We start from the raw sequence: 27923 nt of genomic DNA, 5'->3' as shown, positions 1-27923 counted from the left end.
TATAAAAAAGCCAAAATTTATGTATTGCTTTCATTATTAAGGCAAGACAGAACTGATCCTTTCAGAGGAAAATATGAAATTGTAAGCATTTATATAAACTTTTAACATGAGAGTTCATTACCTTATAATTTGATGGAACAATGTCTCAAAGGGCAGTTAAACTTTTCCCTTGGTAGGATATTTTGATTGATGCAATAATTTCCAGCAAACCTCTGGCTTTTTTCCTCCTACCTTACCTGCCCCTTTCCAAAAAAAAAGGAAGGAAGGAAGGGAGGGAGGGAGGGAGGGAGGGATGAGGAAGGGAGGGAGGGAGGAAGGAAAGAAAGAAAAAGAAAATTTTGGATTTCACAATTCTGAGAGGTTGTTTTCAATATTTGATAGACCACTATGTGGTGCTATATCAAGAAGTAACAAGAATGAGATGTGAGACTTAAAATTTCTTTTCATTCCACAGTCTTTTCCTAACATACTGTTTGGTGCAGTGTTTTGCACACCTAGGAAGGCAATAAGAAAAACATCTGCATTCACCTCCATAAAGGGTCAGTGATTATTTAGAGGACAAGAAAAGTGTTACAATAGAATTTGTATCATATGTAATAGGAGATAATTGTATTGATTCAAATGCTGGGGTAGGTCCTCCCATCTTCTGCAACTACATATAAAGTTGAGAACTTGTTAAAACATACAGTCTCTGATACAGAAATGCAGTATAACAAACAATATGTTCTATATTTCTCTTTTTTTTCAGTTGCAAAACATTCCTGAAACAAGAAGCAAGAATATTTGAATGTGACATAATACTATACTTCTTCATTCATCAAAGTGGCTGCATTCCACCACTAGTACCAAATATTGGGTAAACCAAAGTGTGTAGGAAGAAAGAAGTGATTTCCATGGCCATTGCTCTTTGCAATGGGAGTGCTAAAGCTCGAGCACATTTTCTTTGTGAGCTTCCTTGGGTTCAATAGAGCACCCCAAGCAGTGTTCACTTTCCTTCTGATTCCATGTTGCCTGGCTCTGAATTTCAGAGCACCTCCTCTTGTTCCAAATGTTCCTTTCATCTTGGCCTGGAATGCCCCTACTGAACTGTGTGATAAAAAGTTTAATGTGCTGCTAGACCTGAGCCTCTTTCCTTTAATAGGGAGCCCTCGAAAAGATGCCGATAGGCATGATATCGCATTATTTTATGCTGATAGACTTGGCTACTATCCTCATATAAATGAAGTAACAGGTGCAATTGAAAATGGAGGAATCCCCCAGAAGGGATCCTTAGAAGGGCATTTGCACAAAGCTGCGAATGACATTGCTCAGAATGTGCCAACAGGCAACATGGGCTTGGCTGTCATTGACTGGGAAAACTGGAGGCCAACTTGGGCAAGGAACTGGAAACCTAAAGATATTTACAAGAATATGTCTATTGATTTGGTAATGCAAAAAAATCCACAACTTTCTTACGCAGAGGCCTCCAAGATAGCCAAAGAAGAATTTGAAAACACAGGAAAGCGTTTCATGCTAGACACCTTAAAGCTAGGAAGGTCACTTCGGCCAAATTACCTATGGGGTTATTATCTTTTTCCTGATTGTTACAACCATAATTATAATAAACCTGATTACACTGGAAATTGTTTTGATTTAGAAAAGAAAAGAAATGATGACCTTGATTGGTTATGGAGAGAAAGCACTGCCCTCTTCCCATCTATTTATTTGAATCGCCATCTACACACTTCACCACTAGCTGTTCTCTTTGCCCGTAATCGTGTTCAAGAAGCTATTCGAGTTTCTGAAGCACCCAATCCTCAAAGTCCAGTTCCAGTTTTTGTGTATACCCGCCCAGTTCTTACTGATATATCTTCCAGTTACCTTACTAAGGTAAGTAACTCCATGTATGAGCTCTGTAAAATATAGTATCCCCAAATGGTGTTAAGTGGAATTTAACATCAGTATTGAATGGAACAAAATTTAGTTTTTAGTATCATTTAGAAATGTGTATAAACATATCTCTGTATCATTGTCTAAGGTGAAAATAAAGAATATGTTTCCTTTTTTAATGGAATCATACCAAATTTGGTGCCCATGGCCCATATTAAAACCAATAATATGGTCTGAATTTTCATTATGGCCTGGCAATAGCTGTGTAAAAGATAGAAATAAATAGTTAGGAAATGTTTATTATTAGTCAGTCAGCATTCTTAGGGGCTATTTTCCTCCCTATAATACTTTCATTTATGCTTACCTGCTAACTCTATCACATTTGCCAGGATGACCTTGTGAGTACAATCGGTGAAAGTGTTGCACTGGGTGCCTCTGGAACTATCATATGGGGAAGCCTCAACTTAACCAGCAGTAAGGTAAGTTGAATTGATAGAAAATAAATGAAAACCTCTCAACCTTTAATGTTCTGAGGTATTGAATAAGAAAGTAAGTACCATGCTTGACACATAGTAGTAGGAGCTTAGTTTACACTGGTTGAATCAAAATGTCTTAACATTTCTTTGGTTATGTTCTAAGACAGAAAATATTGTACCTGTTTTTCAGGAAGGTAATATATTCAGTGAGAGTAATTAAAAATTTTGAGGTTGCATGAATAGAAAGTATCAAAAAAAAACCCACTACTATCTCAGCCTTTGGACAATGTGTTAGATGTCTTTTCCTACAAAACTGTACTGTGTCTCTTCTAAAAAGGGCTCCAACTAGTCAGTGTGGTTTCATTAATTCTTTTATTCATTTTTCATTCATTCAGTTACTGTTTACTGAGCACCTATTTTATTTATCCATTCATTCATTCATTTGGTCATTCAAGGACTGCTTTTGCAGGACTCAGTAAACAAAACTCACAAACCGAATCTGTCGTACAGTCTGTTTTTGTACAGCGCATGAGCTAAGAATGATTTTAATAATTTTAAGTGGCTGAAAAATAGGATTTAATAATGTGTGAAAATTATGTAAATTAGAATTTCAGCATTTACCAAAATTTATTGAAACACTGCCTCAGGCTGTTGCACTGGCTGTTCTCGCAGCCTAGAACACTCACTCTCCCCCAGGTACCTGCATGGCTGAGTCAGATGAAAAGACATTTCAGTGAGGTCTATTCCGAGCACCCTATTTAAAATTGCATCTCCTCCCTGTAACACCATCTCCTCTGCCTTGCTGAACTTCTTCTTTCTTTACAGTATATAACCACCACTTATCATGATGCTGCTCATTGTCTTCCCCCTGGTACAATGTGAGCTCCAGGAGGCTAGGGATCTTGGCCTGTTTTATTACTGATATAATCCAAGCACCTAGATTTATTAAAAAGTAACTAATGATAATAGAAAAGTTGATGGGAACATAGTCATGCTCATACGTCTAGGTATGTGTCTATGGAGGCTGTTGCACTGCAAAGGCAAAGCTGAGTCGTCATGACAGAGACTGTATGGTCCACAAAGCCTAGAGTATTTGTTGCATGGACCTCTACAGAAAATGTTTGCTGATGGCTGATTTATTGAACACCTGTTGTTTCTGGGACCCAGGTTATCGTTTATGTGCTGGAAATACAGCAGTGAACAAAACAAAGTCCCTTTGCCATGTAGGTTTACTCTCATAAGTGGAAATACAGTTTATACAGATATAATATGTTAGGTACTAATATACATATATATATATATATATGCAGTGAAAAGCAGTGAAGTAGTTTAGAAGGATGTAGAGGGATGGAATAATGGTGGGGTAATCCTAGAAACTGTCTCTGATAAGGTGCTCTTTATGCAAGTCTCTTGGACACCTGGGGACAGCAAATACAATGTCCTTGAGGCTGGATGTACTTGGCATTTTCAAGAAAGAATGAGAAGATTAAGAGCCACTGGGATATATGAGCAAGTGAGAGACTGGTGCTTGTTGTGGCTGTTAAGATAGTATAAAGTCAGATGTAGGGATTCATAGGCAATGACGAGCTTTTATTTTGTGATGGGAAGCCATCAGAGGGTTTTGAGCAAAGAATGGTAATTTTCAACTAACATGTTAGAAGAATCACTTAGCTGAGTTGAGATTAGATTGTAGAAGCAAAAGAGAGAGAAAAGGGAGAAGACACAGTTGATGGCCCAGACTACAGAGTTATCAGTGGTGGTGCTGGTAAGTGTTTGAATGAGTGATGAATTATAAATATAGTCCTGTAGTAGAGATGAAAGGGTTGGCTGAGGGAATGGATGTCGAGTGGGATACATGAAGTGCTTGAGATGACTTCAAGGCTTTTGACTTGAAAGTGTTGCCACTGGGATGAGAAAGATGCTAGCAGGAGACCTTTGGAAGGGACTAGATAGAGAGAAGAATAGGGGAAATCAGGAGCAGGGTTTTGAAAATTTTACTAAATATACATGAAATTGTCCAAAGGACAATTGTCTTAAAGAAATCCTTCTTTTCTTCACAGCTTATTTTTACTAGTGTTGCTTTCAAATATCATTTTAAACAAAGCTCTTTTCTTTGGGAAAAGTTGTCTATGTATATTACGAATTGTATTCATTCTTTCCTAATTTATTTCTTTACCTCAAAATACTTTTCACCCTATGACATAGTCCTTTTCTCTCTTCCTTTATTTATGTCTGTTGAACTCTATATTAGGTCTCTTCCACCACCTCTTCAAATCCTCTTGACTCAGTGCGAGAGCAAAGCTGTTTCATGAATACTGCTGAATTGGAGTTGAACGTTTCCTTCTGTGATGGATGTGGAAATACTAGGGACTCATGTGCCATGGAGAATATCTAATGAAGCTCATGGCACAGGGGTCCTTTCCTAAGACTTATGGGGAATAGACTTTATACTCTAAGACCAGAAGAAATCTTGGGAACAATCATGTTCATCTCTTTTCCTTCAGAGAGAGCAGCCTTACTCTGACAACATTTAAAAGTATTTAACAGCAATCACCTTTATGAAATTCTTTCAAGGTAATCTGAATGCTTCCTGCCTGTTTTGTATAATTCTGTTGTCCATAATTTGGTCACCAATGTAAGGAAGTAACAGAAAATGAAAGTACTGAGAAACGTATATGCTTCTTGGGCAAATCTTTTATATGTCATCAAATTATTATTTAAAAAGTATAATCTTCCCAAGCATACCCCTGGTTTTCTTTACTTGTTTTCCCAAAACCATAATCTCCTTTCTCAAGGGTCCTATTAATTCTGTGATGGACCACTTATAAATTCTGTTCAACTTTTTTTTTTTTTTGAAAAGTGAGAATGCCACTCTTTCTCTAGTGTGGAATGAATCAGGCTTTTCCCAATGAGTGTGAAGATATAATACCATTCAAGTGTCATGCTTATTGTTTAATGGCACTTTATTCTTAGATTCCCATGCTTCTCCCATGATCCCCAGCTCATCTTCGGTATTATTCACACTGTGTCAATCCTACTCCAACTTTTGCCTATTTTCTATTTAATGACCCTGCCTTGGAATTATCCTTTGTAGGGCTCTGTTCTGTATATTTCTGCTGTTTTATTCTCAGTTTATGATCACTTTGATTGCTGGATCTAACTTTTGATTGCTGGATCCGTTTTTTTCTATGCCATTAGTAATCAATAAAATCATGGATTCTTTGTCATGTTTCCTCTAATTCATTGACAACTTGAGAAACTGGTAACTGCAGGTTTACTTGCAGTTCCTGGAATTGACTTAAAACAATTGTTTTCAAATGTATGCAAAGCATTTCCTTCCATTCCATTCCTTTTGAGCCAGTAGTGTGCCAGAGTCAGCTCCTACTGATCCTAGCATGCAAGACGTGATAGTTAAACACAGTCATTTATAAAAATTAAATGACTAAAAACTAAAAAAGAATATACTTAAAACAAAGCTAATATATACTGGAAAAGTATCAAGTTCTATTTTCTATGTTACTGTTATCCATGCTATTGATATTATTTATATCAACTGTATTGTACAGTAGAAATAATGTGTAATATTTTGCTATTCCATACCATACTACCATACCGTGTAATGTGGAGTACTCATTTCCCAATTCTGCATTCAGTGATGTCAGATTCATAGCTTGAAATTGCCCAAGCTAGGAGAATTTACACAATGGAAATCAGCAAATGTCATGAATCTGGTTTATATTTTGGGGAGTCAATTGATAGATCTTTCATAGAGTACCTCTTATGTTGGCTTATTATTCTTAAACCATAGTCGAGCCTTTACTTGTCATTTTGCCTAACGCTTGCCTCTGGGCAGATGAAGAGGCAACTGCAATGTCATCTGAGCTCTTGGTATAAATTCTCATCTTTATTTGGCATTGAAGATACAGTGTTGAAGAATGTTGACAACATCCGTGAACTCACGGAGTTTGTGTTCAAGTTGGAGGAATAAAAACAATACACAACTGAGATAAACATTTGATGTAGTAAGTGCCATGCAGTGAGTTAAAATAGTGAGATCTGAGAAAGTAGACAGAGAAGGTGTATGAGAAGAACATTGTCTAATTAACGCTGGCATCTACAAGGCAAGACAAAGCCAAACCATGTTAAAATCAAAGGAAAGAGCATTCCAAGCAGTGGGAATAGTAGGGTCAGGAGTCCTGAACATTTGAAATGAAATCTGTGTTAGTTATGACACAGCCACTACCTCTCAGGTATAGTGAGTGAGTGAGGGATATACAAGGAAAAGGAAGAGTTTTACCTTGTCAATCTGTGTAAAAGTCAAGAGAAGTTGAATTTTATTCTAAACCTCATGGAAAGTCATAGGAGAATTAAGAATGGGGGGTGATGAGTTGGTTTTCCTTTGCTGCCATAAAAATTACCACATGCTTAACAACTTAAACAGCACAATTTATTAACGTACAGTTCTGTAAGTCAGAGGTTTAACGTGAGTCTCACTGGGATAAAATCAAAGTGAAGGTTGGGCTGTATTACTTTCTAGGGAAGGATTCATTATCCTTGCTCATTTGGTTGTTGGCAGAATTCATTTCCTTCTTGCAGCACTGAGATCTGTGCTGATTTGCTGGCTGTCAGTGGAAGGCCATTTCTACCTTCTGTATGTCACTAGAATTCCTTTGCTCGTGGCCCCCTTCCTCTTTCTTCAAAGCCAGAAATAGAAGATTGAGTCTCTTTCATGCTTTGAATCTCTCATTTGTCTTCTATCTCCTCTTTCTAACCCATCTGGGAAAGTCTCTGCTTATAAGAACTCATGTGATTAGATTGGGCACACCCAGATAATCCAGGAGAATCTCCCATCTCAAGGTCCATACCCTTACTCACATCTGCAAAAACCCTCTTGCCACATAAGGTAACATATTCACAAATTCTGGGAGATCAGAGCATGGATATTTTTTAGGGGGGGGTGGGGGGTGGAGCATTATTCTACCTACCCCAGAGGGCATCTTAGGTATAGATGGAATGCTCAAAGAAATAGGTTTGAGTGTGAGATGCCAAGATTCCTTGACTTTCGCCTGCTGACCTTTCACCACTACTTCCCTTGGTCTGCTGAAGGACTAGCCCAGCCAGCTCACTCATGATCATGAAGAAAGCAACTATCATCCATGGTTTTAAAATGCCAGTGTCCAAGTTTTAGAATGAACCATTCTCGGGAGGAATCATTTCAGTTACTCACCGCTCATACTCTGCCGAATAAGTATATGTGTAAAAAATCTGTCATAATTTACCCATAGCTTGAACTATACATAATATTTAATGCAAAGCATTCTTAGATGATCCTGATTAGTTCTTTTGAGCTAGTAATTTACAAAACATGCTTTCTAAAACTGCTTAAATGTGTCTGATCAATGTGATATATATTATATTTGTTTTTAATTTACTGAGGGATACTGATTATCTGATAGAACTTCATATGAAGTGCTTTATATGAAGATTACATGAAGCACTTTAATATATAGTGTATTCTTTAAATCACCACAACAATCCTTTAAGGTAGGTGACATAATTATCCTTATATTTCTGATGATGAAGCAGAATCAGAAGCATTTTTATTAATTTTCCCAGTGTCACCCAGATCAGAAATTAATATTTGGAAAATTTGAGATTTTCCAAAGTTCAAACAGCTCATCATTGATGGAGCTGGGTTTCCAATCAGGGCGGAATCCGTGCTCTGACTGCTGTACCAGTCTGCCCTCCCTGCTTAGTTTATAGACTATTGAGGAAGAACAAGGCTAGGGTTTGTTAAACCTCAATCAGTCAGTCAGTCAATGGTAAAATGGCATGTGAGTCTTACTTAGAAAAGTTAAAACACACACACACACACACACAATTGGAATACACTTGCTTGTTAAGGTAAAAATGGTAAAAAAAATACTTTCTACCCCTAACTGCCTCTGTTTTTTTTTCTCATTTTTCCTTAAAAATTGCTTATTTCAGTGAATTGATTGACATATGAACTAACTTGTCTTTTGATATTCTGACCCTATAATTTCTTATATTTTCACAGCAATCATGCACAATCCTAGACAATTACATGAAGACTACCCTGAATCCTTATTTAATCAACGTCACCTTAGCAGCCAAAATGTGTAGCCAAGTTCTCTGCCGGGAACAAGGAGTGTGTGTAAGGAAAGACTGGAATTCAAATGACTATCTTCACCTGAACCCAATGAACTTTGCTATTCAAATAGGGAAAGATGGAAAGTTCACAGTACAGGGGAAACCCACACTTGCAGACCTGCAGCAATTCTCCGAAAAATTTCACTGCAGCTGTTACACTGGCTCCAATTTTACCAACAGAGATGATATAAAAAACATCGACGCTGTTCATGTATGTGTTGCTAAAGAGGTTTGTATAGAAGCCCCTGTAGACTCAGCAACCCGTGGTCATGCGAAACCTTCCTGCGACGTCTCATGGACCACACCACAAGTCACAAAGTTTCCATGTGCTCCACGGACAAATTTCAATGTGTTTTTGGAGGGCACTTGTAAAGCTATTGGCACATCCAACAAGGCCCAAGAGGGCTGCCAGTATGCTAACTGGAAAAACACAGTCATGATTTATATCATTCAATTACAAGTTCAGTTCTTATTAAATGTCTTACCTCCATGCTTTATGTTTGGATATCTCTTAAATTTTTACATTAAATAATTTACTTATTTAGTCAAAGGATAATATCTATGTACTTAAAAGTTTTACATTTCAAATGTGACTCAAGACCCCATGGTCAATATAGTATTTTGATTTTGATTTTCTTTTAACAATAGTCATTTTCTTATGATCAGCTTGAACTTGATATTATTGACCAGTAAACAAATGACCTTGAATTGTTTCTTTAATTTTCAAAATCATCATCAGGACAATGTTACTACTAAAGCCATTATTGCTACATGTTGCTTTATAAACTTAAAAGTAGAGTTTTGATTAATATAGCATAGAATTTGTTTTGTAAGATGATATCCAATTTTGTATTTTCTAAACACTGTGACCCTGTAGCAAATATTTCAAATGCTGTGAATGCATATATGGAACTGAGAGGCACCGATTATATTCTTGATTCGGTCAAAGATTGATTGAAAATATAATACTTGTAGGCCTGGTTTTCTTTCTGAGAAAAGTAAAAATTTGAATAAATCAATTTCTGCAAGTGAATATCTTTATAAGTAATTTGTAATTAAAATGTCAAAATATGATGGTGAAAAAGCCATCCATCTAAAATGTAAGATTTTAAGTGCAATAGTCTACTTCAAGGATAGAATGTATAATTTTTAGCTTTTTTATGCTAGTAACTTGTTCCAGTGTGTTTTACAATTTGATAACATTTTATAAATGATTATCCTGTCAATTTTTGTACAAGGTTTTAGTATATCTTCAGAATTTATAATATATATATAAAGTCTTCTAATTTTATTTACTTTATAGCTACTCTACTTTAATCTTGTCTACTATAAATGCCTTATATCTAAGCATTCATTCACTAGACCATTCAGATTCATCATGTCATTATATAGCTTTTATTGAGCACTTATTCTCTGCCATGCTTAGTATCAGCCATCACAGATTCAAGGTGAAGTGGCATACTTCTTGCCATCAGTGAACTTGTTGTTTAATTGAAGAAGAAAAACACTGAAAGTAGAAAATTACAATAAACTGGGATAAATAGTATGATAGAAGTTCAGAATGGACTGCCAGGATTGTTTCAGCACAATCACTCTGAACATTTAAAAAAATTATTAGAGAAGTTGTACGTTTATAGAACAATCATGCATAAAATACAGAATTCCCATATACTACTGCACCATCAAAACCTTGCATTGGTATGGAACATTTGTTACAATTGAGGCTAGCACTTTTTAATAATAGTACTATTTTTTTAACAGTAGAAGGCAGCATTTATCAAGAGATTTTATGTTCTAGGCACTGTGTGAAGTAATTTACATGGATCACCTCTTTTATAACACCCAATACAGAGGGCTGTGGAAAATGTCCTTTACTATTATTATTTTAATTAGACAAGTTGCAGGTTTACAGAAAAATTATGTAAAAATACAGCATTCCCATATGCCCTCTTATTATTGACACTTTGCATTAATGTACCTTTGTTGCAATTGAGGAAAAATTATTAAAATAGTACTATTAACTAAAGTCCATAGTTTATGGTAGGTATATTTTTTCCCATGTACTACCCTATTAACACTTGTATTAGTGTTGTATATTTGTTATAACTCATGAAAGAACGTTCTTGTACTAACCCCAGTCTATCATTCACAACAGGATTTACAGTGATATACAATCCCATGTTTTATCTTCTAACTTTCATTCTAGTAAAATAAATGACCCAAACTTCCCCTAAAACCACACTTACATACATAATTCAGCACCATTAATTACACTTACGATAACGAGCTACCATCACCATTATTCATTTCCAAACCTGTACAATCAACCTAAATAGAAATTTTGAACAAATTAAGCACCAGCTCCCCATTCTCTACCCTTAATCTGTCCCATGGTAGCCTATATTCTAAAGTCTAACTCTATGAATTTGCTTATAGCAGGAAAATCATAGAATATTTATCCTTTTGTGTCTGGCTTATTTCATCCAATATAATATCCTCAAGGTTCATCCATATTGCTACATGCATCGGGGCTTCATTCCTTTATACAGCTGAATAATATTCCATTGTAAGTAGGTATCACATTTTGTTTATCCATCAGTTGCTGGACACTTGGACTACTTCTATCTTTTGGAAATTGTGAATAATGCCACTATGAACATTGGTGTGAAAATATCTGTTTGAGTCCTGCTTTCAGTTCTTCTGGGTATATACCTAGTAGTGGAATTACTGAGACACTTAGCTTCCTAAGGAGCTGCCATACTATCTTCCACATTTTACCTGCTGCACCATTTTACCTTCCCACCAGCAATGAGTGTTTCTACTCCTCCATATCTCTCCAAAACTTGTAATTTTCTGTTTTTTTCCAATAGTAGCCATTCTTGCAAGTATGTCGTTTTAAATTGCCTTTTTGCTAATAACTAGAGATGTTGAGCATCTTTTCATGTGATTGGGTTGTTTGTGTTTTTATTGTTGAGTGGCAGGATTTCATTATATAGTCTGTATATTAAACCCTTAACAGATTTGTGGTTTCCAAATATTTTATCCCATTGAGTAGTGTGTCTTTTCATTTTCATGACAAGACCCTTTGATGGAAAAAGTTTTTAATTTTGAAGGGGTCCAATATATCTATTTTTTCTTTTGTTGCTTGTGCTTTGTGTAAAGCCTACGAAACCATTAACTAACGCAAGATCCTAAAGATGTTTCCACACATTTTTTTCTAAGAGTTTTAAAGTCCTGGCTCTTACATTTAGTTCTAATTGATCAAAGACCTAATTATTTTTGTATAAGGTCTGAGAAAGGGGTCCTCTCTAATGATGTTTCAGATAGTTATCCAGTTCTCCCAGGACCATCTTTTGAAGAGACTATTCTTTCCCAATTGAATGGACTTGGCAACCTTGTAAAAAATCAATTGCTCATAGATGTGAGGCTCTATTTCTGAACCCTCAATTCAATTCCACTGGACTATATCCTTGTGCCAGTACCATGCAATTTTGACTATTTTGTAGCTTTGTAATATGTTTTGAAGTCAGGAAGTGTGAGTGCTCCAACTTATTCTTCTTTTTCAAGATGTTTTTTCGCTTTTTGGGTCCCCTTAACCTTCAAAATAAATTTCATATTTGGCTTTTCCATTTCTGCAAAGTAGGCTGTTGGAATTTTGATTGGGATTGCATTGAATCTGTATATCATTTTGGGTAGAAATGACAACTATATTTAGTCTTCTGATCCATGAACAATGAAGGTCCTTCCATTTATTTAAGTCTTTGTTTCTTCTAGTAATGTTTTGTAGCTATCTGTGTATAACTCCTTTGCATCCTTGGTTAGATTCAGTCCTAGATATTTGATCCTTTTAGTTGTTATTGTAAATGGAATTTATTTCATGATTTCCTCCACAACTTTCTCATTACTAGCATTACTAGTATATAGAAACAGTACTCACATTTTGTGTATTGATTTTGTGCCCACCACTTTACTGAATTCTTTTATTAGCTCTAGTAGCTTTGTTGTAGATTTTTCAGGACTTAAATGTAAAATATCATGTCATCTGTTAATAGTGACAGTTTTATATCTTCTTTTCCAGTGTGGATGCTTTTTATTTATTTTCCTGATCTAACTGCTCTGGCTAGAACTTCTAGTACAATGTTGAATAATGGTGGTGACAGTGGGCACCCTTGGCTTATTTGAGATCTTAAAGGGAAAGCATTCATTGTTTCACCATTGAGTATGGTGTTGGCTGTGTGCTTTTCATATATGCTATTTATCATGTTGAGGAACTTTCCTAGTATTCCTATTTTTCTAAGTGTTTTTAACAAGAAAGTATACTGAATTTTGTCAAATACTTTTTCTGCATTGAAACAATCATGCAGTTTTTTCATTTCTTGATGTGATATATTTTATTAAATGATTTTCTTATGTTGAACCACCCTTGCATACCTGAGATAAAACCCACTTGATCATTGTTTATAATTCTTTTGATGTGCTGTTGGATTCGATTTGCAAGTACTTTGTTGAGGATTTTTGCATCTATAATCAGCAGAGTAATTGGTCTATAATTTTCTTTTCTTGTAGTACGTTTGGTATTAGGATGATGTTGGCCCCATTAAACAAGTTATATAGTGTTTCCTCCTCTTCAATGTTTTGGAAGAGTTTGAGCAGGATTGGTATCAATTATTTTTTGAATGATTGGTAGAATACACCTGTGAAACCATCTGGTCCTGGGCTTTCTTTGTTAGGAGGTTATAATGACTGATTACATCTCTTGTAATTGTTCTGTTGAGGTTTTCTAGTTCTTCTATAGTCAGTATAAGTTGCTTCTGAGTTTCTAGGAATTTGTACTGTTAATCTAGGCTGTCTAATTTTTGGCAAATCAATTGTTCATACTATCCTCTTATGATCCTTTTTATTTCTATGAGGTCAGTAGAAAATTCTAATTTCTGATTTTATTTAATGTCATCTTTTTTTGATTTGTCCATCTTGTTTTATTCTCAATACATTTATTTCTGCTCTAATCTTTGGTATTTCTTTCTTTCTGCTTGCTTTGGGTTTAGTTCGTTGTTTTCTTTCTAGTTACGCCTGTTGTGCAGTTAGGTCTTTGATTAGCTCTTTCTTCTTTTTTAACATAAGCATTTAAATGTATAAATTTCTCTCTTAGCACTGCCTTCACTACATCTCACAAAGTTTGATATATTCTGTTCTCATTTTCATTTTTGTCAATATTTACTTATTTCCCTTGCAATTTCTTCTTTGACCCACTGATTGTTTAAGAGAGTGTTATTTAAGTTCCATAATCATTAATTTTCCACTTCTCTACCTCTTATTGATTTCCAGCTTCATTTGGTTATAATCAGTGAAAATTCTTTGTATAATTTCAATCTTTTAAAATTTACTGAGACTTGTTTTGCAACCTAACATGTGGTCTGTCCTGGAGAATGATCCATGTGCACTTGAGAAGAAAGTATATCCTGCTGTTTTGGTGTAAACTGCTCTGTATATGTCTGTTAGGTCTAGTTCATTTATCATATTATTCAAGTTACTGTTTCCTTATTGATCTATCTAGATGTTCTATCTATTGATCAGAGTGGTGTGTTGAAACTTCCATCTAATAGTGTAGATGTGTCCACTTCTTCCTTTAGTTCACCAGTATTTGACTCATATATTTTGAGGCACCATGGTTGGGCGCATAAATATTTATGATCGTTATCTCTTCTTGATGGATTTTCCCTCTTATCAACATGTAGTGTCCTTCTTTGTCTCTTATAACAGTTTTTGACTTAAAGTTTATTTTGCCCAGTATTAGAATAGCCACCCCAGCTCTCTCTCTCTCTCTCTATGTATATATATATATATATTTTTTTTTTGGTTACTATTTGCATGGAATATCTTTTTCCATCTTTCCACTTCTTTGTGTCTTTGGGTCTAAGGTGAGTCTCTTGTAAACAACGTATAGTTGGATCATGCTTTTTTATCCATTATGCCAATTTGTGTCTTTTGATTGGGGAGTACATAATTCAGTGTTATTACTCTTAAGGCAGTACTTACTTAAGCCACTTTGTCGTTTGCTTTGTGTATTTCATATCTTTTTGCCTTTCTTTTCCTTTATTGCAACCTCCTTTTCTGTATTGTTGATCTTTTGTGATGTATCTAACTGTTCCTTTCTCATTTCTATTTTTGTATATTTTAAAAGTCCTTTCTTTTTGATTACTCTGGGGTTTATATTACATAACCCATATCTATAACCTACAAATTTGAAAAGATACCAACTTAGCTTGAATAGCATACACATTCTGTGCTCCTATGCACAGACATAGGGAACTGGTGGTTTAATGGGTTGAGCCCTCTACCATAGGTTTTACCCTTGGGAAGACGGTTGCTGCAAAGGAGAGGCTAGGCCTCCTTATAATTGTGCCTAACAGCCTCCTCCCGAATGCCTCTTTGTTGCTCAGATGTGGCCCTCTCTCTTTAGCTAAGCCAACTTGAAAGGTGAAATCACTGCCCTCCCCCCTACGTGGGATCAGACACCCAGGGGAATGAATCTCCCTGGCAACGTGGAATATGACTCCCGGGGAGGAATGTAGACCCGGCATCGTGGGACGGAGAACATCTTCTTGACCAAAAGGGGGATGTGAAAGGAAATGAAATAAGCTTCAGTGGCAGAGAGATTCCAAAACGAGCCGAGAGGTCACTCTGGTGGGCACTCTTACGCACACTTTAGACAACCCTTTTTAGGTTCTAAAGAATTGGGGTAGCTGGTGGTAGATACCTGAAACTATCAAACTACAACCCAGAACCCATGAATCTCGAAGACAGATGTATAAAAATGTAGCTTATGAGGGGTGACAATGGGATTGGGAAAGCCATAAGGACCACACTCCACTTTGTCTAGTTTATGGATGGATGAATAGAAAAATAGGGGAAGGAAACAAACAAACAAATAGACAAAGGTACCCAGTGTTCTTTTTTACTTCAATTGAGTACTATGCTAGCTGTGGGTTTTTCATATATGACCTTTATCATATTAAGGAAATTTACTTCAATTCCTATCTTTTGAAGGGTTTTTATTAAAAAAGATGCTGAATTTTGTTGAATAATTTTTCAGGATCTATTGAGATGATCAGTTGATTTAACTTTTTGATTCATTAATGTGTTGTATTACATTGATTGATTTTCCCATGTTGAACCACCCTTGCATGCCTGGGATGAACCACACTTGGTCATGGTGTATGATTTTTTTAATGTGTCTTTGGATTTGATTTGCAAGTATTTTGTTGAGAATTTTTTCATCTATATTCATTATGGAGATTGGCCTGTGGTTTTCCTTTCTTGTAGCATTTTTATCTAGTTTCAGTATTAGAGTGATGTTGGTTTCTTAAAATGAGTTAGGTAGTGTTCCATTTTCTTTAATTTTTTGAAAGAGTTTGAGTAGGAATGGTATCAGTTCTTGGAAAGTTTGGTAGAATTCCTCTGTGAAGTCATCTGGCCCTGGGCTTTTATTTGTAGGAAGATTTTTGATGACTGATTGGATCTCTTCACTTGTGATTGGTTTGTGAAGACTTCTGTTTCTTCTCTGGTCAGTCTAAATTGTTCATGTGTTTCCAGGAAATTATCCATTTACTCTAAATTGTCTAGTTTTGTTGGTGTACAGTTTTTCATAGTATCATCCTATGATTTTTTAATTTTCTTTGGGATCCGCAGTAATGTCCCTCCTCTCATTTATTTTTGGTTTATTTGGGTCTTCTCTGTTTTTGACTTTGTCAGCCTAGCTAAGGGCTTGTCAATCTTGTTGATCTCAAAGAACCAATTTTTGGTTTTATTTATTCTATTTTTTTTTGTTCTCCATATCATTTATTTCTTCTTTAATCCTTGTTATTTGTTTTCTTCCACTTGCTTTAGGGTTAGTTTGCTGTCATATTGCAGCTTCTTCAGTTGTTCCATTAGTTCTTTGATTTTAGGTATTTCTTCCTTTTTACTGTATACATTTAGAGCTATGAATTTCCCCCTCAATACCACCTTTACTGCATTCCACAAGTTTTGGTATGTTGTGTTCTTGTTTTCATTCATCTCTCTATATTTAGCAATTTCTCTTGCAATTTCTTCTTTGACTTACTGATTATTTAGGATTGTGTTATGTAACCTCCAGATATTTGTGAATGTTCTAGATCTTTGATGGTTATTGACTTTTAGTTGCATTCCATTGTGGTCAGAGAATGTGCTTTGAATAATTTCAAACTTTTAAAATTTATTGAGGCTTGTTTTATGCCCCAGCATATGATATATCCAGCATATGATATATCCTGAGGTTCCATGAGCACTAGAGAAGAATGTATATCCTGGTAATTTGGGATGTAATGCTCTATATGTTTGTTAAGTTTAATTCATTTATCATATTGTTTAGATTCTCAATATCCTTATTGGTTCTCTGTCTGGTTGATGTGTCTATGGAAGAGAGTGGTGTTTTGAAATCTCCCATGATTATTGTGAAAACATCTATTGCTTCCTTCAGTTTTGCCAATGTTTGTCTCATGTACTTTGGAACACCTTGGTTGAGTGCATAAACATTTATGATTGCTATTTCTTCTTGGTGAATTGTCCCTTTTGTTAGTATATAGTGTCCTTCTCTGTCTCATATGACATCCTTGCATTTAAAGTCTATTTTATCTGAAAGTATAAGGCTACCCTGTTTTCTTTTGGCTGTAGCTTGCAAGGAATATTTTTTCCATCCTTTCACTTTCCATCTCTTTTTGTCGCTGGGTCTAAGATGAGTCTCTTGTAAACAGCATATTGATGGTTCATATTTTTTAATCCATTCTGCCAATCTATATATTTTAATTGGGGAGTTTAATCAATTCACATTCCATTTTATTACTGTGAAGGCTGTTCTTAAATCAGCCATCTTATCCTTTGGTTTTAATTTGTCAGATCTATTTTTTCCCTGTCTCTTTATTTTCTTTAAGTTATCTTTACTAATACTCTTCAGCTCTGTGCCCTTCTCCAGGCCTCTCTCTCCTGTCTTTTTTTCTCAGCTGGTAGATCTTGCTTTAGTGTTTCTTGTAGGGCAGGTATCTTGTTAACAAATTCTCTCAGCATTTGTTTGCCTGTGAAAGTCTTAAGTTCTCCCTTAATTTTGCAGGAAAACTTTGCTGGATAAAGAATTCTTGGCTGGCAATTTTTCTCTTTCAGAATTTAAAATATGTCATACCATTGCCTTCTTGCCTCCCTGGTCCCTGCTAAGTAGTCAGTACTTAGTCTTATGTTGTTTCCCTTGTATGTGTTGAATTGCTTCTCCCTTGCTGCTTTCAGAACTTTCTCTTTCTCTTCTGCATTTGAGAATCTAAACAGAATATATCTTGGAGTGTGTTTATTTGTATTTATTCTATTTGGAGTCATTGGGCATCTTTGATTTGCATATTTATGTTGTTTAGAAGTGTTGGGAAGTTTTCCCCAACAATGCCTTCGAATACTCTTACTAGTCATTTACTCTTCTCTTCACCTCTGGAACACCAATTATTCTTATATTTGTGCATTTCATGTTGTCCCTCATTTCCTTGAGATCCATTTCATATTTTTTCAATTTTTTCATCATTTGTTCTTTTGTGCTTTCATGTTCCATGGCTATGTCCTGTAGTTCACTAATTCATTTCTCTGCCTCTTCAAATCTGTTATTATATGTCTCAAGAATTTTTTTTAATAGTTTTAATACTGTTTGATCAACAGTATCCTGTATTTCCATAAGATCTGCTTTTTTTAAAAAAAATTCATTCTTGCAAATTCTTCTTTGTGCTCTTCTGGGGTCTTCTCATGTCCTTTATATCCTGAGCGATGACATTGATGTTTGTGTGTAGTTCTTTGATTAATTGCTCCAAGTTCTGTGTCTCCTCTGGCTTCTTAATTTGGACATTTGGGTTGTCCATATATTCTGGTTTCTTCATATGCTTTATAATTTTCTGTTGCTTTTGGCCTCTTGGCATTTGCCTATCTTGATAGGGTTTCTTTAGGATATGCAGGATCATTTGAACATTTATTTATAGTTTGGCTGATCTATAGCTTGGTGGGATACAGTTTCCCTTTCCTACCAGCAGATGGTGCTCTTGAGCCACCTCTTACCCTCAAGCCAATTCTCCCCCAACTTCATCCATGCACTGAGTGGGGTTCCAAACCATGTGGAAGTCCAATCAGTGCACCAATTTTCCATGTGCACTGGGGACTGCCAGCCCTGTGGGTGGGAGCCATGCCCTGTGCAGTTTGGCAGGGAGTCTACCCCAGGACACAGTGGTCCAGTCCATTCCTGGGGCTGCAGACAGGATACTCTGGGCTGCAGAGCTGCATGTCTCACATTCCAGCTCAAATGTCCCACTGTCCCTGTCTGCCATGTGTCCATGAGTCCCTGGGATTGGGGGAGGGCTTCTGGCACTTCCATGTGGTGCCCTTGCCTCTAAGCTGTGCATACCATGGACTTCTTTGGAGGAAGAGTAAATGCTGTCACAAACCTGCTGAATCCTGAATTCCCTCTAGGAAGCTCTCAGCTGTGGTGTTGTGAAGATTCATGTCCCCAACTAACTGCAAAGATGGCTGCACAGGACCTGGAAATCTGCCCCCTTCTGTGCTCGTCTGCCTGCTCCAACTGCTAGTCCCTGGCATGGGGGCTCTTGGCCATTGATTTGCAAAATGTCATCATCCAAGCCTAGTGCTGAGGAGGGTGCCTGGGGCATGGAAGACTGCTCCCCTTTACACTCGTCTGCCAGCTCCAACTGCCCATTCCCCAGTGGCATTCCAGGCTGAACACTCACCAGTCTTAAATGCAGTCCCTCGGCTTCTCCAAGTACACAGTCACTGTGGGTATAGAAGTCCCTACCCAGCTGGTAGAACCCTGGAACTGCTGTTCTGGAGTACTTTCTGCCCTTTATCTAGTGTTTGCCATGGAGGAGAATTTTGCTCTGTCTCTCCTAATCCAACATCTTCACCAATATTATATTTTGATGACACTGAAGTTTATCATATTGTGGTCAAGAATTTGAAATTGAAAACTCATCAATAGAATTTAAGGAACATGGATATTTCTCCTTTTTCCTCTGCTTTCAGAGAGAAGGAGGGAAAAGACAAGCAAGGATAGGATAGAAGAGGAAAAAAGGAGGGGAGAGATAAGGGAGAAGAACCAGAATTGTTTGCTTTTTGTGGTTCCTTTGAGGACTCTAATTTGCACAGGTTGAAAAACACATCTGATGCAGACACAGTTAGCCACTTGGATGCCCTACCTGGTCTGACCAGTATAAATGTTACTGTGTCCTCTTTTCTCTTGCCTTATATTTCTTTTTTTAGAAACAAAAGATATGACACAAAGTAATAGTACTCAGGAATATGCCAAATCTACGTCCTCTGTGTGCTCTCTGATTATGGTAGAAAGTCACTAAGATCTTAAATTCCTTTAGTCCCTTAATTTCCTGTGAGCAAAAGGAAAATGTTTTATTTGTCATAAATCTTATTTCTTTATGTATAAGCATTGTTTAATATGTGACTAAAGATGGAGCTTCAAGAGCAATCAAAAGTGAATAAATTAGTATTACACATGTTTTAATTCCAGTAACTTTTTAAAAATGGAAACAATTTTATAATAGTTTATGTTAAGTTTATTTAAAATCTTTTTCATTCTTACAATGTCACTGGTGCTTGTCCCAGTTTGCTAATGTTGCCACTATGCAAAATACCAGAAATGGATTGGCTTTTATAAAGGGGATTTATTAGGTCACAAATTTACAGTTCTGAGGCCACAAAAGGCCAATGGCATCTGGAATCGCTGTCAGCTGGGAAGGCACGTGGCTGGCATCTGCTGGTCCTTTTGCATTTCAAAATAGCTTTTTCCAAAGTGTCTCTGGGCTTGTCTCTCTTAGCTTCTTCAGCTCCTGGGCATCTAAGCATAGGGTCCTCTCTTAGCTTCTCCAGAGCAAATTCTGGGCTTGCACCTCCAAACATCTCCAAGCATCTCAAAACGTCAGCAAATGCCTTTCCAAAATTCTCTCTCAGCTCCTCTGCCTCCTGCTTTCTGTGAGATTTCTTATATGACTCCAGTGATTTAATTAAGACCCACCCTTACTGGGCAGGGTCCACATCTCCATGCAAATAATTTAATCAAAATGTTTCACCTGTATTTGAGTGAGTCACATCTCCATAGAAACAACCTAATCCAAATATCCCACAAGAATGGATTAAAGCATGGCTTTTGGGGGAACATAATATAACTAAAGCGGCACAGTGCTCATGGTAAACTAATTCAAAGCTACACGGTGGAAAACTAAAAGTCCCTTTCCCTTCACCCTAGACCAGTGATAACTCCTGGTTATTGTTTCTTAAGTATAATTCAAGAAGTATTCTAGGTATATGGAAGCAAATGTGTATGTGTATTCAACACAATTAGGCTTATGATGCTCATAATTTTCTACCACTTGCTCTTTCCACATAACTATATATCTCATGTGCCTATCCAGATCAGTACATATTTTTAATGACCAGATGGTTCTCCACTGTATCACTGTATGACCATATTTTAGGAAGTTCATATTGATGTGCATTTCATTATCTGAAGATTTTTTCCCTTTGTCAATAAAATTGTAGTTAGCATCCATGTACATATGTAACTTGGCACACTTTTGCCAGGATGAAATGGAACTGCTGATGCAAAGGCTATATACATTTCAATTTTAAGTAGATACTGCAAATTATCTTCCAGAAAGTTTGCCCCAGTTAACGATCTCATCAATAGTGAATGAGAGCAACTGTTTTCCTCACCACTGCTGGACATTGACAAATTCTGTAATCATTGTTCCTCTGACAGGTGAAATGGCATCATGTTTCAACTTTGTTATTAAATAGTAAAGTTGATACTGTTTTCACAGTTCATTAAGGGTTTCATTTTTCTTGTCAAGACATCTTTTTATTGAATAAATTTTGTTTTGCCTCTCATTTATTCACAAAATCTATTATTAGGAGACCATCACCATTTCTGAAAATCATATATGCCTTTTCACATATCGACAGATTAAATATGAAACCAGGAAAACAAAGATAAGCTTTAAAAGAATATTTCATTCTGCCTATGAGTTTCTTATGTGGTATTCAACCACAATTATCATCATTTTTAAAGTACATCAGTCACAGAATGGTACAAATTCAGCTATCTATTGAATTGCAAAGTTGTGCCATATAGCTCTTATATGAAGTATCATTTTAATAAACAAAGTCCATTCACTGTTAGTTTTTCATGGGAAGCCTAATCCTTGGCAAGTAGAATGCAGGAGAAAGAGCAAGCCAATCCCACTTTTGCCATTTGCAAGCTGTTGACTTTAGACAAGTTATTTACCCTCTTTCAGTTCAATTCCTCAACAGTAAAATGTCAGCTATTATGAAGACTAGAGGAAATAAAAGCTAGCACAGTGCTTGGCATAAGGATGGTAGGTACTCAATAAATAGCAATTATTATTTATGAAAAACTTTTATTTACTTTTCAGAGTTTCCCCCATGAGATGATTTAAGGTTTACTTTTGGAATATAAAGTTAGCTTTAAAATTGTCATTTTGGGGAATAGGATATTAAGTCAAATGTATTCATAATTATTCTTTACTTGAATGAGGCAAGCAACATGTTTGACTTAAAAGTGTAAATAATCTAATTCTAGCATAATGCACTATTTTACTGATGTACAACTAATTTCAAAAATAAAAAAAATTAATGTCCACAGGGGAGTCTCTGTCTTCTGACTGATGTGCTACATTTCTAATTTACCCCACACATTTTAAAAACATATATATATATATATTTTTTCTATTAGAGAAGTTGTAAGTTTACAGAAGATCATGCAAAATACAGACTTCCCTTTTACCCTCCTATTATTAACACCTTGCATTAATTTGGTAACTTTATTATGACTAATAAAAGAACATTGTTGTACTATTAAATATAGTCCATTGTTTACATTACAGTTCACTGTAATGTTTTTTATTTTTATTCTAGTAACCTTTTCAAGCTAAAACTTCAGTTTTCAAATATTTAATTCAGTCACATAAATTATATTCACAACACTGTGTTACCATAAATTTTTAAAGTATTATGTTAATACAATTTTTTCACTCTTTGGTTTCCAATTATCTTAACAGAGCACACATTTAACAAAAAGCAAGTCGTAGATAGAACATATACTTTTAATTGAAATATATTGCTTCTTACACTCCAATTTGCTAATCCTCAATAACAGATATAGGGACAAGGATGGGCTTGGATATATATGCAATTATGTGCTTTCTAGAGTTCAAATCATCATAAATGATTTTATTTTTTCCCTGCTAGGTTATAATTCAAGACCAGAGGTAAAAGAGATCCCTGGGATTAATGTTTATTCTGTGTTGATCATTTTCTAAAAGTAAGAAAAAACATTGACTGTAATGTTCTATCCAAATGTTTTCAAGAGTTGAACAACCAAAAATAAATACACATTTTTGTATCCTGTAGAAAACCTTAGTCCTTGTATTGAGAGTCAACTTCAATGACTAATAATTTTAGTGATGCCCTGCCTCCATGGGATGTTGGCTGAAATTGTTAATCTCTACTTATTATGCCTCATAAATAATAAGAGCTTCCATTTATGATTCAATATTTAATTATGTATTTTACACGCAAATTCTCATTTATGTGCTTTTCACAGATGAGGAAACTGAGCCTTGGACCTCTCTAGAGTCACACGGCTAATAAGTCATAGAACTTGATATAGGAGCTGGGTAACTGATGCCCAAACCTGTGCATTCCACTGTTACCCAAGACTGCCCCCACGAGGCTCTTAGATAAAATAACCTCATGTGAGAGTACCACAACTTTGAGAATATATTATTCCACTGAATTGTGTGCTTGGGAGTGACTGAGATAGCAAAGTTTATGCTACATGTTGTGCATATGTTTCTGCAATTAAAAAGAAAAGGCTAAAGAGACAATGACAATTAAATGCAGTACACGATCCTGCACTGGATCTAATAATGGAGGAGAAAATGCCCAAAAGGACATTATTTTGACATGTGAATAATTTGGAATATAGACTGCAAAGCTTTATAAATATCAAATTTAAATTTATTTAACCTGATAACCATACTTAAGGTAGTTACATTAGTGAATAAATTTGTTCTCAGGAAATGTGTCCTAATATACTTGCTGTGAAACAGTGGTGTGTGTGTGTATGTGTGAGAGAGAGAGAGAGAGAGAATGAGAGCAGCTAAACAGACACACTCATCTTGAATCATAAACCAGAGTCATCATGTTACCTAATAGACTTAATATATGATAAAGGAATTTAAAACATAGAACCTCATAGCTGCTGATCTATTTCCAGTCCTAATAGCTTTCTCCCTTCCCTGGGCAGGAGCCATAGGGATTAGAAATCATGTCTGCTAGATGGTCCCTAATTTAGTGATTCCTCCAGGGTTCCTCAGCCCTGGATTCAATCTCTTTGTCTGGTATCTCTGCGGCTCTCTTCTGTATATTAACCCACTCATGATGTTTATTTTAATTGTTAAAGACTATGACTATGACTTTCATGAATCCAGGATGGAATTGTACTACATGTAAAGATAAATTTCTGTATTCCCCTGGGGCAGATTTCCCTTCTCCGATTTGGAAGTTATTTAATAAAGAAGCTTTCTTGCCCTCTTGATAAGGAATAAAGATTTTCACTCAGTTTTTAAATTAAAATTCATCAATATTCCTGTTCAGCCAGCTGTCCTTGCAGCTAATATCCTTTAGGGAATGGGAAAAGAATGAGCCCCTGAACAGCATCCCTGGGTGTTAAACACAGTCTCTCTCCCAGGCCCTATGGGAAGAGAGAAATGTTACAAATATGACCTTGCTCTTCAAGATATTTGTAATAATTTCATGCTATTATTCTTAACCATTTTTTGCACCTTGGAGGCTTTTGTGAACCTGATAAAAGCTTAAGCTTATCCTCCGGGAGATAGTTATTTAATATTATAAGCAAAATTATATATACAACCTATTTCATCACATTGGATCAAAATAAATTTTATAGAAAATTGTGTCTTCCCCATCCATTTTTGCATGCAAAATTAATCTCAAGCAACATTCTAAAACAAAGGGAAAGAAGGAAACCCAAAGTGGGAAATAAGACTAAAAATGAACTTTGAATTTGATAAAAAATAAATTCCAAGAGAAGGCAGCTCTCCCTTGGTTTGAATGAGAACTGAAATGAGGAGTTGTTACTGACATGGAAGCCCATGCACTTTCTTATAGACTGTTGGTTGTGATGGTAACACACACCAAAAAGCTGAGCTCATAAGTGTATGCCGTGGCAAACAGAAATATTTCCTGTTCCCACATTCATGACACAATGGACTTGTGACAAGGAAACACCAGGATATTCCAAGATGGTCTGAATTGAATTTATGTCAGTTAATTTCTGTTGGTTTCACATCACTGAGTTTTGTCTTCAGCAAGGGGATTCTCTTGATGTCAGCAAGGGGAGAATTAAGGTGGTCTGAGGATAAGAATTTTAAAAAGAGTTACACTATGTTTCAAATTGCAGATTTCTGTACACTGGATTTGCAAACAGAAGTTCACATTCCACTCTCATCTCATGAGAAAACATATCGAAAAGATGATGATTAAAGGCCCTACTTTAACAAAATTGACCCCTTAATGTACACAAGCAGCACTATAGGTAGCGATGGGTCATAGAGCTCCCTGCATGGAGATAATCCTCCTCTAATGCAGTGTAATTCCAGGATGTGTTACCAAGTGACACTGGTGCTCTGTTTGCAAAATGCACAATGAGGCTTACTCAGAAAAGAAACTTCTCGGCATTTCAAAGCTGTTGATGGACTCTGAAGTTGTGGAAAGGACTTACTACATTGGAATCCATTTTTGAAGGCATCAGCTGGCTACACAACGAAGCTTTCAATTCCTCTATCACATGCCTCAACATAAAAAAATTTAAAAAGTGCACAGCCATTGAATAGATGATTTCCTTTTTTTTGGGGGGGGGTACCATTTTAATCTTCTTCTGCTCCAAACTACACACTATTTGACTATTTCTGGGGTACATAGCTTTTACCAAAGTTATCATATTGCTATCTAAAGACTAGGTTCTTGTGTCAGGGCAAATCAGATTTTTATAAAGTCTTGCCTCCTCTACTCCAGACTTCTTTGCATGAAAAAGATTTAACAGTTGTATTTTGGAACAAAAAAAGTGTAAGATGCTTCTTCAAAACTTTGGCTTCATGCTCCTTCCATTGACAGGAATGTCATCATACAAAAAGCACTGGCGCCTTGGTGTCGCATCACACAGAGTAGAATGCAAAGCCAAAGGATCTTTTATATTTGTTCTTTATGATATTCTTTGACGTTTTCCAACATGAGCCAAGCCAAAAGTAAAAAAAAAGTAATCATAATGGCAGGGCACATGCTCTTCAACTCCTATCAGTGGGAAGCTGTTCTGACACATGACAATGCTAATGACTATACAGTGCCTCTCAAAAGTGGCATTCTTTGGTGGACCTAAAAATCGTATGTTCACCAAGATGATTTAATGAAGAATTACTGCTGTGTATGTGTGTGTGCATTCATGTCTGCACATGCATGCATGTACATGTGTGTGTGTGTGTGTGTCTGTGTGTGTATAGCCACATGCCTGATTTACAACCACCACCACCCCTATCTCTTCTAATGCTAAGAGTCCTGGTGTAGAGGAGTGGACAGCAGTTTCAACCAAGCCCATAATTTATTGTGATGACAAAGATCAATGTGTGCTCAATGGTGGGAGAGGAGTACTTTCCCCTGGGGGCCTTAGAGGAGGCTTCACAAGGACCCAATGACACAACATTTGAGTTGCAATCTGAAGGCTCAGCAGAAGCGTATTAGGTTGAGAAGAAGAGGAAGGGCATTCCCAAGAGATGAGTGAAGGCGCCTATGGTCTGCCTAACTCTTGAGGTATGTCATTATGTCCATTAGGGAGAAACTGAGGCTTCAATAAACAAAGCAGCATAACCAAAATCTCACAGAGAGCAGCAAGAGATCCAGTGCTCTAACCAGGTTCTTTCTTCTCCTCTGTCATAGCCTTCTGCTGGCTGCTTCTTCAGTCGTGCCTTAGGATCTCCATGCCTGGACTCCCCCTCTCTGCCCAGCTCCGCAGATAGATGTCTCCCTTGGGTGGTCTGCTCACATTTGATTGGCTTCTTTCCATGAGCATGCTTCCCAGATCATATCCCTGGCTCCACACACCAGCAAACTGAGCATGGGGTGGACAGAGGAACAAATATGAAATAAGAAAACAGAACAAAAAGGGTGTTCATGGAATGAAGACAAAGGGCTTTTCTGGGGTCTATATGCTCTGCTTTCTTTTTCATTCCTTCTGAAGAAATTTTGACAGGTTACAATCAATGATGGGACCAATATGTCCTGAGGGAAATGACTCCAGCTGGAATCTAGCTTGATTTAACTGTTGTTTACATTTCTAAATTTACCTGTAAAATTGCTGCATCCATCCAACTAAAGCTCAAGGTTATAGATTTTTCTTAGTTGATTTCTGACATTTTCATTGATTTATGTTGATTCTGTGAAGTAACATAGTAAAGAGTAAAAAGGAATAGAAGAAGAAGATTAGGCTTTGTGTTGGTTTGAATCTGTTATGTACCCATAAAAAGCCATGTTCTTTAGTGCAATCTTGTGCGGGAAGACCCACTGTGGGTGGGATCTTTTGATTAGGTTGTCTCCATGGAGATGTGACCCACTCAATTGTGCGTGAGACCTTTTGATTAGTTATATCCATGGAGGTATGACCCCACCGATTCAAGGTGGATCTTAATTAGTTCACTGGTGTCCTCTACGAGAGGATACAAGGCAGAGACATTTTGAAGAGAGCTCAGAGAGACCCTTAGAGAGAAAATGCCCAGAGACATTTGGGAGATGACTGTTGAAACAAGACCCTTGGAGATGCAGACAGAAAGACATTTGGAAATGCTAAGCTAAGAGATGAAGCCCAGAATTTGCCCTGGGGAAGCTAAGAGAGGACCCCAGATGCTTAGAGAGAAACTGGGAGAACAAGCAAGGATGCACAGGAGCTGAGAGACAGAAGCTCAGAGACATTTTTGAGAAAGCCATTTTGAAACCAGAACCCGGGAGCAAAGGATCAGCAAATGCCAGCCACTTGCCTTCCCAGCTGACAGAAGTGTTCTGGTGGCCATCAGCCTTTCTTCAGTGAAGGTATCCTCTTGTTGCTGTCTTAGTTTGGAAACTTTTATGGCCTCAGAACTGTAGTTTTGTGACCTAACAAATCCCCTTTAGAAAAGCCAATCCATTTCTGGTATTTTGTATTCCAGCAGCTCTAGCAAACTGGAACAGGCTTTGTGCTTGCCTACCTCTTACATCACC

At 36.6% G+C, this 27923-nt stretch overlaps 1 protein-coding gene across 1 annotated transcript in view; it reads left to right on the top strand.

Moving 5' to 3' along the window:
• Window positions 1–912: 912 nt before the first annotated feature.
• The window catches only part of LOC119535331 (hyaluronidase PH-20-like), a 39084-nt gene continuing 12073 nt past the window's right edge, over window positions 913–27923 (top strand). Inside the window, exons 1-3 of the mRNA XM_037837753.1 lie at window positions 913–1869; window positions 2259–2348; window positions 8404–8927. Of these exons, the coding sequence (XP_037693681.1) occupies window positions 913–1869; window positions 2259–2348; window positions 8404–8927 (1571 nt within the window). The remainder of the gene's footprint in view (window positions 1870–2258; window positions 2349–8403; window positions 8928–27923) is intronic.

Source organism: Choloepus didactylus, chromosome 5, assembly GCF_015220235.1.
Source record: "Choloepus didactylus isolate mChoDid1 chromosome 5, mChoDid1.pri, whole genome shotgun sequence".
Taxonomy (NCBI): Eukaryota; Metazoa; Chordata; class Mammalia; order Pilosa; family Megalonychidae; genus Choloepus; species Choloepus didactylus.
Note: the sequence above shows the minus strand (reverse complement) of the source record. Positions and strands in the feature narration are given on the sequence as shown.